Source organism: Lissotriton helveticus, chromosome 4_1, assembly GCF_964261635.1.
Source record: "Lissotriton helveticus chromosome 4_1, aLisHel1.1, whole genome shotgun sequence".
Classification (NCBI taxonomy): domain Eukaryota; kingdom Metazoa; phylum Chordata; class Amphibia; order Caudata; family Salamandridae; genus Lissotriton; species Lissotriton helveticus.
Genome location: NC_136063.1, coordinates 75,190,709 through 75,203,900, shown reverse-complemented (window position 1 = coordinate 75,203,900; position 13,192 = coordinate 75,190,709). Strand labels below are relative to the sequence as shown.

The 13,192-nt window shown below is 41.5% G+C and overlaps 1 protein-coding gene across 1 annotated transcript; it reads left to right on the top strand.

Moving 5' to 3' along the window:
• Positions 1-1,602: 1,602 nt before the first annotated feature.
• On the top strand, positions 1,603-3,252 carry LOC144827877 (uncharacterized). The gene is made up of 2 exons (XM_078686042.1): positions 1,603-1,717; positions 1,799-3,252. Exons 1-2 carry the CDS (start codon positions 1,603-1,605, stop codon positions 3,250-3,252), a joined length of 1,569 nt encoding a protein of 522 aa, XP_078542168.1.
• The last annotated feature ends 9,940 nt before the right edge of the window (positions 3,253-13,192 follow it).

Genomic DNA, 13,192 nt, shown 5'->3' with positions numbered 1-13,192 from the left:
GCAAATTCTCTCTATGGGTTTTTGAAATGGCATGACACGCCCTCACATTGCTGCTTTATGGGAGAAAACTAATTTGCCATAGGATATTGTAAGTCTGCAATGTTATGAAACCGCTCCTTAGATTTGAAATACCGCTAATTTGCTCAGAGAAGTAATCTAATGTTACTAAAATTAGGGAGGTTTACTTCACAAAGTCAATAAGATTTTAAGGCGGTTCTATGGATCTAATATGTAAAGTCTGAGTCAGCTGAGGGACTGTTCACACACTCTACTAGTCCTAAAAGTTAGTGGTTACTCTTGGGAGTACTAGTGCCATAGCTGGGTTAGCAACTAGTTAAGTGTCATGTTAAGGGATACACATTTTTTTAAAACTGAAGTCTGAACAGCTCGGTGGAGACACCAACTGGATCGACTAGTTCACCCCTTGCAATCAGAAAAGTGTACTTAACATTTATGCTCTCACTGTGACATTAAACCTAAATATCCCTAGTGCAGACCCTGTTGGTTCTCTCCTCCCACCTCACTCCTTCTCTGCCTTTCCTCTTCAAAATCACTCCTTCCTCATCCAGTTTCTCTGTCTTTTATAGACCCTTTGATGAAAGCAGGTACCTGATTTCATTCCCACCATCACATAGATTTGTTTCTCATTCACAGAATCAAAGAACCTGATGAAGAGACCTGCAGCACCCCAGCACCAGAAAACCCCTTCGGCAGCATCACCAGATGATCAACTGTATCAGTGTGTAGAGTCTGAGAAAACCCTCGGCTGGAGGTTGGACCTGGATACACACCCTACGATATATACGTTCAGTGGAAAAACACAGACCTAGTTTGGGGACAATCTCATCTTTATGGACAGTTTTAAAAGATGCACACCAGAGATCATCTCTTTGAGTATACCGAGTGTGAAAACCTTTGGTTCACTCCGCTCTCCCACAATTGTAATTCTAATGCGAAATTAGAGCAGTTAATCTGAATATCCTGAGGATAGGTCATACCAGTGTAAGGAGTGTAAAAGAAGCGTGACCCCCGAACATTTCTGTTGAAACATCAGAGAATGCTTACAGGAGAGAAAATCTAGCTGTATATGAATGTGGATAACCTGCACTGAGGGTACAGGCATCAAATAGTTCATTCAGAGGATAGGTCGTACCAGTATACGGAATGTGGCAAAAGCTCCATTGACCCAAAGAAGCTGTTGAGAGATCAGACAGTCCATACAGGTGATGAGCGCTATAATTGTACAGAAGGTGGGATTAGCTATACTGAGAATGGCACACTAGTGTAGCAACAGATAATCTGTGCTCATGATAAACCTTTACAGTGTAATAGATGTGAGAAAAACTTCGCTGAGAAGAAATCACTGTTGTCAAATAGTCCATACTGGTTAGAAACCGTGTGATTGCACTTAAAGTGGAAAAAGATTCACTGGTGAAGCATAAGATAATGTATGCTGGTGAGGAACCCTATCAGTGTACCAAATGTGAGAAAATCTTCACTTGGAATAGCATTCAGTACATTCATCCGAGTCCACATACTAGATAGAAATCCTATCACTGTACAGAATTTAGGACATGCTTCCGTGAGAAGGGCACACTGATGATGCATCAGATAAGCCATTTTGCAGAGAAACCCTATCAGTGTACGGAATGTGAGAAATGCTTCGCTGCAACGAGCAAACTGCTGGTACATCAGAGACTACATAATGGAGAGAAACCCTTCCACTACACAGAATTTGGAAAAAGGCTCTCTGAAGGTCACAAAGTTGGATCGTCAGAGAATCCATACTGGTGAGAAACCTATCAGTGTACAGAATGCAGGAAAAGCTTTAATATGAAAAGCCATTTGTTAATGCATCTGAGAATCCACACTGGTGAGAAACCCTATCCGTGTACAGAATGCGGGAAAAGGTATACTCAAAAGGGTGCGCTGTTGAGCCATCAGAGAATCCATATTGGTGAGAAACCTTATGAGTGTACAGAATGTGGGAAAAGCTTTACTGAGAAGGGTACACTGTTGAGCCATCATAGAATCCATACTGGTGAGAAACCCTATCAGTGTACAGAATGCTTGAAAAGCTTTTCTGTGAAGGGTACGCTGTTGAAGCATCAGAGAATCCATACTGGAGAGAAACCCTATGAGTGTACAGAATGTGGGAAAAGCTTTACTGATAAGGGTACACTGTTGAGCCATCATAGAATCCATACTGGTGAGAAACCCTATCAGTGTACAGAAAGCGGGAAAAACTTTACTATGAAAAGCCATTTGGTAAAGCATCAGAGAATCCACACTGGTGAGAAACCTTATCTGTGTACAGAATGCGGGAAAAGCTTTACTCGAAAGGGTGCGCTGTTGAGGCATCAGAGAATCCATACTGGTGAGAAACCCTATCTGTGTACAGAATGCGGGAAAAGCTTTACTGTGAAAAGACATTTGTTGAAACATCACAGAATCCACACTGGTGAGAACCCTTATCAGTGTACAGAATGCTGGAAACGCTTTACTCAGAAGAGTACGCTGTTGAACCATCAGAGAATCCATACGGGTGAGAAACCCTATGAGTGTACAGAATGTGGGAAAAGCTTTACTAGAAAGGGTGCGCTGTTGAACCATCAGAGAATCCATACAGGTGAGAAACCCTATGCGTGTACAGAATGCTGGAAAAGCTTTACTGTGAAGGGTGCGCTGTTGAATCATCAGAGAATCCATACTGGTGAGAAACCCTATAAGTGTACAGAATGCTGGAAAAGCTTTACTGTGAAGGGTACGCTGTTGAAGCATCAGAGAATCCATACTGGTGAGAAACCCTATGAGTGTACAGAATGTGGGAAAAGCTTTACTGAGAAGGGTACACTGTTGAGTCATCAGAGAATCCATACTGGTGTGAAACCCTATCAGTTTACAGAATGCAGGAAAGGCTTTATTGGGAAGATAACATTGTTGATGCATCAGAGAATCCACACTGGTGAGAAACCCTATCAGTGTACTGAATGCGGGAAAAGCTTTACTCAGAATGGTGCTCTGTTCACCCATCAGAGAATCCACACTGGTGAGAAACCTTATCAGTGTACTGAATGCGGGAAAAGCTTTACTCAGAATGGTGCGCTGTTAACCCATCAGAGAATCCACACTGGTCGGAAACCCTATCAGTGTACAGAATGCAGGAAAAGCTTTACTGTGAAAAGCACTTTGTTAAAACATCATAGAATCCACAATGGTGAAAAACCCTATCAGTGTGCGAATGCGGAATAGCTTTACTGTGAATGTTACACTTTTGAGGCAGCAGATAATCTACACTGGTGAGAAACCGCATTTGTGTACTGAATGTGGGAGAGGCCTCGCTAAGAAGAAAGCTATCTTAAGACATAGTTTGATCTTAAGACCTAAAATAACCCTCACTGGTGAGAAACCGTATGCATTCAAGGAATATGAGGAAAGCATCACTGATAAGAAATCACTGTCAGAGAATCCATACTGATGTGAAACCTTTAAATTGTTCAGAATCTAGGAAAAGCTTCATTTTGATACCCTCAATAAAGACAATTCATTGTGGCAAACATTAGAAAAGCTTCACAAGATTGCAGATATTATAAAATATTCAGAGAGTCTGTTTATTGTAGAAAATTCATAGCCTAGAATGTGGAATACTAGTGAAGCAAGGGGACTTGAAATATATCAGCATATGGGAGATAAAATGGATACAAAAGTGAATCCAGAAGACAAATTTAAAATGCAATAAGAGTCCTCTCTTTCACCTTACGTATTCTATTATTTAACAATTTCTTCAGATTATAAACACTGCAATCTTGCCCTGCACAAAGACACATAACTGGTTAATATAATTGTGTGCTGATTTGTTGAAAGTATAAAGGTAAATATCATCTTCGCTATGATGTCAGATCAAGAGCTTTTTTAAAGTCTGTTTTACCCCATTCACTCGCTTTCTAAGATTCCCTCGCCATCACAACTGTTTGTCCATTTTTTAAATACTACTTCTATCATGACGTGCACACATTTAGACACACATCTGGAAATAAATTAGCAATAACATGTTATTTGCAACAACAAAGCACGAATCAAACATTTCTTACTGTGACAAAATTCCTTGTTATAGCCTCAGTGCAATGTGACTGACGTGACTAATTCCCATGAGAAAAGATCATGGCGTATGAAGATCCAGAACATCTAACATGCTGTTTAATATCATTGTTTGTTTTTTAAAGACTTTTTTATTTCATGAGTAGGTGAAATGCTATACTGTTTGTTATTTGTAGTAAAAGAACAAAAGCAAAGCTTAATTATGTAGTTAAGTGTGCCAGAGAGTCTTTTTACTGGCTCCTCGTATACTTTTTGTTCTACTGTTGCTGGAGTTAGTGCTGGGTAATGAGTCTGTTGTGCCTGTGGACCCTGCATTCCTGGCCTCGGTGCATGTACGCTGCCCCTTAAAAGTGTTTGTTTAATTGGCTTATCTCCAATTGGCATGTTTACTAATACATTGTTCCCTAATGTATGACACTCGATATACCCGATATCTATACGTTAAGAGTTCCTCATGGACTGCAACACTTATTGTGCCACCATGAGTTTGACATGGCGTAACATCTCTCTCACACATGCCATTTAAGACTGGCAGAGCAGCTTTAAAACAGCTCCCTCAACTGTGCGCCATTTCAACCTGTGGCAAGACCAAAACCTTCCTTTTTAATAATTGTAAGTCACACCGAAGGTAGGCCTAACGAGCCTCAAAGGAAGGGTGTATTATATTAAAGAGAAGGGACTACTAAAGTTGAAACTTTAAGTTATCAAAAGAATAATTGCAATAAACCTAACTTGATGCGCAAGTTGTTGCGCAATGTAACTATATTATACATTTTTAGGAAGTTGTCACTTTGTTGCCCTAAAACTTTCCAGTAACCGTCTTTGGTTGCACACAACTGCTGTCCTCGAGACAGCCTCTGCCCTCCTAGGGAGAGGTAAGAATAACTCTCTGAAAGGGGAACTAAGGACCTGCCCAGCGGAAGAGGTTTGATCTTCTGGCAGGATGGCCAGCGGGGTATGAGTGTAGAAGGCGAGCTTGAAAGTTGAAGTCACTTTCATGTGTTTCTTGCATGGCCCATTGTCGCTTTCCCTATGTTAGTCTAACTGTGCACATTGTAGGCTGCACAGAACCTGCACGCGTTTTTGTATTTTATTCTTTTCCTGGGATTTAGTCTTAGCACACTAGTCAAGGTCAAACAACAATGCCCCTTGTTATTCGCTCTGGTCAGTCACTAGCACTTAGACATAACAAGAGAATGCAGCTGCTGTTTATGAGCACACATATCTTGTCATATAACTGAGGACTTGGGCTCTGAAAAAACACACTGAGCGAAGGTCCTGAAGCAAGAGTGCTGCGCCACCCGAGATGTAGAACATCCACCTATGTATTCTAAAGTACAAGGTCTGCCACTAATCCCAGAGATTTATATTATATAATCATTTAGCTTCAGTAGAAAGGGGGGTAGGCTAATCTGTCTTATAACATGACCGGGCTTTTAATGGTATATTGTTTAACCATCCTAATTATATTTTTGGTATTCATTTGTTGTCTAATTGTGGCACAGATACTGCATCTTTGAGCATGACAGCTTAAATAAATATTATAAACTTCCTTCATGGCTCTTAGTTATCTTATTGTTGACAAGTATGAGTGAGAGAGTGAAAGGGTGTGGCTTGTTACTGCGATCCCTGAGAGGGTTGAGTGTGTTGTGTTCTGGAGTGACAACTCGTTTCTCTGTTTCTTCCACCTTTGAAGGGCACTTGGTAGTCACATTAGGAAAGGGTGCACTTTTGCTTAGACAGACAATCTTTCTTCTCAGGCACAGAGGGAAAAGCTGTTGTCAAACTAGTTTTTGAAGGGGAGTGTCGCCCCCAGGTAGCCACACCTATTGGATGTGCTAGAGACCTCCACACATAGAAAGGTCCAGCCATTTTGGGAGTGGGCAGAAGTGTGTACTCTGAAATAACTAAATGCCACATATAAGAAATTGTTTTGTTTTTTTGGTTGAGTGGGGTATTAACCCTTTTCAAGCACCAACAACAATCCTTGTCAGGTGAACCACAAAAGGACACAGACTTAGCTGTGCTTAACCCTCTGGTAGCGTGGTGCAAAAGCTGTCAGACTTAACTCAAATGCACTGTGTTGGGTATTTATGCAGCACGCAAACAGTAATCAAGTGGAAACACAACGCATGAAAAATCACACAAAATAAATAGAATAACATTTAAAGTAAATTGAAGCCGTAGAACTTTTAAATAATTTTTTAATTTTGAGGTGGAAAATAGCACCAAAAAGTACTATGTGCCCACGACTGGTGTCTGGACGCACAAGACCTGGGGTGATAAAACACAGTTCGGCTACATGTAGAGGATTGGGCCCGGTCCCGGCTTACCTTCATATCTAGAAGATATTTGAAGAAAAGGTTGCTGAGACAGCAAAGTTCAGTGGGATAAGGCAGGTGGTGTACTGCAAGGTTCCATGCCCACATCATCGCCAGGGAACAGCTTGACAAAGTCACGATGAAGATTTCTACGATCTGACTATCCATTTTTCAGAAGTCGAAAATCTCTATATTGATGAAGCTGCAGGCTGTAGCTGACAAGGGCATCATAAGGCCAGATACCCCTTCTGACAGGGGTAACTAAACAGGATTTGCTGCTGCAGAAAAAAGCTACCGCAAAATCAGGCCTTCGGGTGATGCACGGTAAATGGTTCGGCAAGCAGGTAGGTGCCGGTTTCAGGCCCGTTTGTGGTGGAAAATTTTGTAAGTCACACTATTTAGGGTTAGGCTGGTACAGCAACGTTAGCACCACTTCCAAGGATCCACGACTGGTTGGATACCACTCAGGGGTCAGGTCTCAATTCAGGAAGGGTCCAGGTGCCGGTGCAAGGTTGCTGGAGGTTGTGTGTCCCTGTAGCTCAGAACAGGAGGCCAACCAATTAGCCCTTGGAGTCTCTCTTGTAGTCCTGTGTTTAAGCAGCAAGGCAGTAAACTGAATAGTGGGTCTGAGGGTCCAATATTTATACCTGGTTCCAGCATTTGAAGTGGAAGAAGGTAGTAGGTCTTTCTGCATCTGATTTTGGTTATTTCTCCCATTCTCCTGCCCAGACTTGAAGAGGTCTAGAGTGACGAATAGCTGGTGTCAAGTTTTTTGTGAGTGTACTAGAAATAGCACTTTGAAATGTAAGTCTGCCAGGGAACAGCTGTGCCCCATCTATCCTTCTAGCACCTAGTCCTCCCTTTGTCGCACTGCCTGGGAGGAGCACAAAAATGCTTCTCTATTGACAGTCATGTTACCCAGAACTAGTCTGCAGGCACCAAATGGTTAGAAAATGAAAATAACAACTTTCTAAAAGTGGTACTTTAAGAACTGTGACATTAAATCTGACTTTACTATTAGGGAGGATTTTAAATTACAATTGTTTAGAGACCAAACATGACATATCTGCCTATGCCCAAACAAAAGTTATCACTTATTTGATGTAATAAGGTATCCCATTATGCTATCTGAGACTTAGGCATCACAGTAGTGAAAAAATAATTTTAGAGTTTTTCACTACCAGGACATGTAAAACTCTTTAAGTACACGTCCCTCTTTTTAAATACAATGTCCCCTACCCTATGGTCTCTTTAAGGCTTGCCTTGGGGACGAGAGATTTTTTCAAATGGAAGTTTAAGGCTTGGGAAATGGTTCATTTTGTCAAGCGAATTTGTAGTTTAAAACTGCACACATGCTGCAATAGCAGACATGTTTTAAAGGGTTTTGAAAAAGCAATGAACAGCGAGCCTATAAAGCAGCAGCACCTCCCTAGTAATATCCTAAAATCTAGTCCAAAGAGCAATAATTTTGCTCCACGTAGTGTTCACTTTCACTTGCTCCTGCGGTTTTGAAAGAGCGATCCAAAGATCAAGACAAATCCAATCCCAGATGTGGAGTGCACCACAGATGTATGTTTCCACAGTAAATTAGTCCATCCTATCCATGATGTTCATCATGTATTCTTTATTCTTTCACAAAATAGTATAGAAACAGCCAGCGTGTTTCGTCCACTCTTTGTCGACTTCATCAGGGCTGTGAAAGCATACAAAAACATATAGTGTATAATACAAAACACACATTTATTTTTTATTTATTTATTCATTCCATTTGTAAAGCGCTTGGTTACACCAACGGTGTGTCCCCGCGCTAAGACATCAGATCATGATTATGAGAAGTTATGTCGTCACTTGCTTACCTGCCAAGAGAAGTTATTCTACCTGGTAATTGCCGTTTGTCTGTTTTTGCAAATAGCCAGGTTATTAATTGCTTGCGGAATCTGCTTTCACATGGCTCTATTCTTAGGGCCATTGGTAGGGTATTCCATGTCTTTGCTGCTAGGTATCTGAAGGAGCCGGCCCCCATTCTTGCTCTGTGTATCCTTGGTACTGTCACCAGAGCTTTCCCCATGGATCTTAAATTTCATCCTGGGGTATATTGGGTTAGCAGTGGTTGAAGGTACCTTGGGCCGTTCTGTACATAAAAGTACAATACAACATGTATATAGACCACAATTAAAATTAAGGAACCATATAAGCTAAAATCCTGTGTCACAATATTTACAAAGCGATTTTGGAAAAAGGGGGTGGTGATGGACAGAGTTTCTGAATGATGCAGAATACTCTTACCAAGTCAAGAGATCATGGTTTTAATCCATCACCGTTTTTTAGCTCAATGCACCATCCCAGCTCAGAACCTGGCTATATGCAAATTAGTCTGTTCCTGTCCCAGTGCATGATGGGAACAGGGCAAACCAAACTACCAAGCCAATTCTTATACTGGGAAGGAAACAAGCTTCCGGGGACCGGTTTCTGGCATCACAGCCTTCGTCGGCCCGGCTTGCTTGAATCCTGATGGTGCAATGAGCAAGGGACTCACGTCTGAGCATACCCTCCCACACATAGTGTGGATAAAAGCGATTTTGGAAAAAGGGGGTGGTGATGGACAGAGTTTCTGAATGATGCAGAATACTCTTACCAAGTCAAGAGATCATGGTTTTAATCCATCACCGTTTTTTAGCTCAATGCACCATCCCAGCTGTGATGGATTAAAACCATGATCTCTTGACTTGGTAAGAGTATTCTGCATCATTCAGAAACTCTGTCCATCACCACCCCCTTTTCCAAAATCGGTTTTATCCACACTATGTGTGGGAGGGTATGCTCAGACGTGAGTCCCTTGCTCATTGCACCATCAGGATTCAAGCAAGCCGGGCCGAAGAAGGCTGTGATGCCAGAAACCGGTCCCCGGAAGCTTGTTTCCTTACCAGTATAAGAATTGGCTTGGTAGTTTGGTTTGCCCTGTTCCCAGCATGCTCTGGGACAGGAACAGACTAATTTGCATATAGCCAGGTTCTGAGCTGGGATGGTGCATTGAGCTAAAAAACGGTGATGGATTAAAACCATGATCTCTTGACTTGGTAAGAGTATTCTGCACCATTCAGAAACTCTGTCCATCACCACCCCCTTTTCCAAAATCGGTTTTATCCACACTATGTGTGGGAGGGTATGCTCAGACGTGAGTCCCTTGCTCATTGCACCATCAGGATTCAAGCAAGCCGGGCCGAAGAAGGCTGTGATGCCAGAAACCGGTCCCCGGAAGCTTGTTTCCTTACCAGTATAAGAATTGGCTTGGTAGTTTGGTTTGCCCTGTTCCCAGCATGCTCTGGGACAGGAACAGACTAATTTGCATATAGCCAGGTTCTGAGCTAGGATGGTGCATTGAGCTAAAAAACGGTGATGGATTAAAACCATGATCTCTTGACTTGGTAAGAGTATTCTGCATCATTCAGAAACTCTGTCCATCACCACCCCCTTTTCCAAAAACAATATTTACAAAGACAAGAACACAAAAAAAGACTTTTCTGTGCAAGGATTTACCCACAAATCATCTAACACAACCAAACTATGGGATGGGCTACAAACAGACCATAAACTCAAGCCTGTCTTTCCTTTTAGGTGTCCGGTGTCTTTCAACTAATCCATACACTTGTACTAAGACTCTTTAGCAGCCCCAAATGGGAGGGCGCAATCATGCATAGCAACGCACTACAAACCGTGAAATTACATGGCATATGATGACTGATGTTATACTGGAGAGATCAGTGCAACAACTTCTCATGGTACATCTTGGGGGCCATATGAGGCTATACCTCTTTATACAAAACACACAAAAAAGGTTAAGAAAGGGTCAGAGGCCAAGGTTTAAAGACCAACTGGAATATGCAGCCCCAAACTGACATGTAAATACAAAATATATACCAGCGTCTATATGATAAGAGAACAGAAGAAGAATTCTTAACAAGACTCAAAAGTATGATATGGCAAAGTGACATAAGAGTTTATGTGTGTGGATTCCCATCATTCACCAAGCCTGGTGATAAGCTTCATCATCTGGGTATCCTTTTGTATCAGATGACATTCAAGCTCTATAAATATCAGAGCTCACGAGTGTCAAAAGGTATGACTACCAAGATGAGCAAAAATAGAATATGTGGGAACACGTTTTTAAGTGCAGTGCAGAATGTGAAGTGAAAAAAAATATATAAAATTGATGCGTGAACAGACTTTAAATTTTATTAGTGTCTGTCGCGATCAAGGGTTAAAAACACAACTCAAGGACCAGTTTTAACAAATAGCTGTCCTCAACCGAAGTGGTTAACATGTTTCAGCACTTAAAGGCAAAAGGTTACACCATGTGCTTTCATCAGGACCTCTAAAGATAATAAAGCTACTGCTATTTACAACATTACGAAAAGGATATAGTGTGATATGACATCTCACAATTCCTCATGGGATCAACAATTTTCTGAAAGATAAAATAGCACAACACACACATGAATCATGAAAAAGAATAACTTGATAGTTCTCTAATTATATGTGGTAAGAAAGTATAAAACCATCACATACACACCCAATCAATGGGGCAACACTCCATCTTACCTTATTGATATGGAGGACAAAACCTCACCCCACCTGGCAACAGCTCAGGATAAAGGAGGCACCGCTCTAAAAAGAAAGATTCACCAAATTAAAATGTTTGTGGTGTATCAGACTTTAACATTAAAAACAGAGACAACTGTCGCAGGAACACGATACAACAAAACCACCATGTACATCTATACACTCACTCTCACTAATTAGACATCACTAGTTGTGTCCAAATACAGGAAGGCAGAGCCACCCTAAGTGTCAACGGTAATGGCCATCTTGCTCGCAGGGATGGTCTGACCCAACAATGAGATCGAATTTAAGTAAGATGCAAAAGCCCTCATCTAATATACACACTTAAATATATGGAAGTTGTTTGTCAACATGCAAGAGAACTGGCTTTACAACTATTCTGTTAGACACTGATGTGATACATCATACACTATGACAAACGCCCAATAGAGTCCTGAGACTAGGAAACAAGCCTTACTCGCGGCAAGTCTAACAGACGTGTGCGTTAAGAATCACACTCTTACCTCTCCGTCGGTACCTATGACGGTCTTCAGAGCCGTCGGGGAGGTACCGAACGGGGAGTCAAAGGTTGTTAAATACGCCCGAGTCTTCAATGGCAGTCTTCCGGGTTCCATGGCGAAGTCCCAGAGTGCACAAAATATCACGAGACTACGCCAGGAACTGTCGGATGACCTGGGATATGTAGTTCAATACCTTTCCGCTCGTCCCAGGATTTGTAGTTTTAACCATGTAAGCAAGCCATATGTGTGAAAGCTATTATATCCTCAAGTGCTGATTCACGGGAAGTCAAAAATTGTTAAATGCACTCGGGTAATCAGTGGCGGTAGTGCGGGCTCCCGAACCGGGGCCTGGAGTACACAAAATCTCGTGAGATTTCCACTGGGAACTACCGGTTGACATGGGAAATGTAGTTCAATGTCTTCCCGCTAGTACAAAAGAAAACATTTTTTTGAAACTTTAATCATGTAGGCAAACAAAGTGCATGTAAGCTATTGTCTCATCAAGTGCTGAAATTCACTCAGTAAAATTGAATAGGTCGAACATAACTTCCAGGTTATATCACATGGGTACAATACTTGCGTGAAGCCCATATTCGAGTAAGTATCAACAATGTTCCCACAGCAATAACGCACTATACCGATGTGGGATTTCAAACTCACTAAGATCAGTTTCATGTTTGAAAAAATGTGCCAAGATCAGTCAGCAACAGATATGCTCATAGTGCGTGCTAAATGCTCAATGGAGAATCATCACTCAGCTCATAATGCATAATAGTCATAATGAAAGATGGATAGAATATCATCACTTAGCATAGACCCTCATATCAATAAACCAAAGAGATTGTTGTCCGTGACTGGGTAACCTACCCAAGGGTTCTAGAGACATCCCTCTGGGGTACTAGAGACATCACTCTGGATATGGACAACTATTAAACAACTGAACAATAGACAGAAATCTAGTCAAGGTACATGTAGGTATATAGGCTTACAAAGAGGACCAGGGAATAGACTCATTAAGTCCTTGTGTGTCACTTTTAAGTCTAAAAACCCATCGCTGTTCTCTAAGGAGTAGGAATTTAGAGATATCAGTGGCATGTTGTGGAATGTAAGGTTGTTCTAAAACAGTCCACCACATGTCCTCCGGTTTATGGTTCAACTCTAGGAAATGGGCCGTCAGTCTCGTAGCTTGTTTCTTGCACCTCACGGTGCTCATATGTTCCATGATCCGTAGCTTCACTTTGCGTGCCGTCATGCCCATATAGTTAAGTTTAAATGGGCAGGAAATCAAGCAGACTACCCTTTCGCTGTTGCAATTGGTCATCCTCTTCTGTATCCATGGGCGGTCTGTGACTATGTCTACTGTTTTAGATTTCTTCGTCAGAGGGCACGCCTTACAGGTACCACAAGGAAAATGTCCTTGTAGAATGGATGTGCCCTAGATGGTGTCTTGGGTAGCTGCTTTGATGGCAAGTGGTCTAGTGTGCACAAATGTGTTGCGTAAATTGCTGCTTCTTTTAAAAGCAAAAAGAGGAGTAGGTAGGTTATCACCTTCAATATTGAGAATTTTCCAATTCTTCAGAATAGACTTTTTAACATCGTTAGACACTGTACTGTATGTGTTAACAAATGTCAATCTTGAGGTCAAAGTCTGTT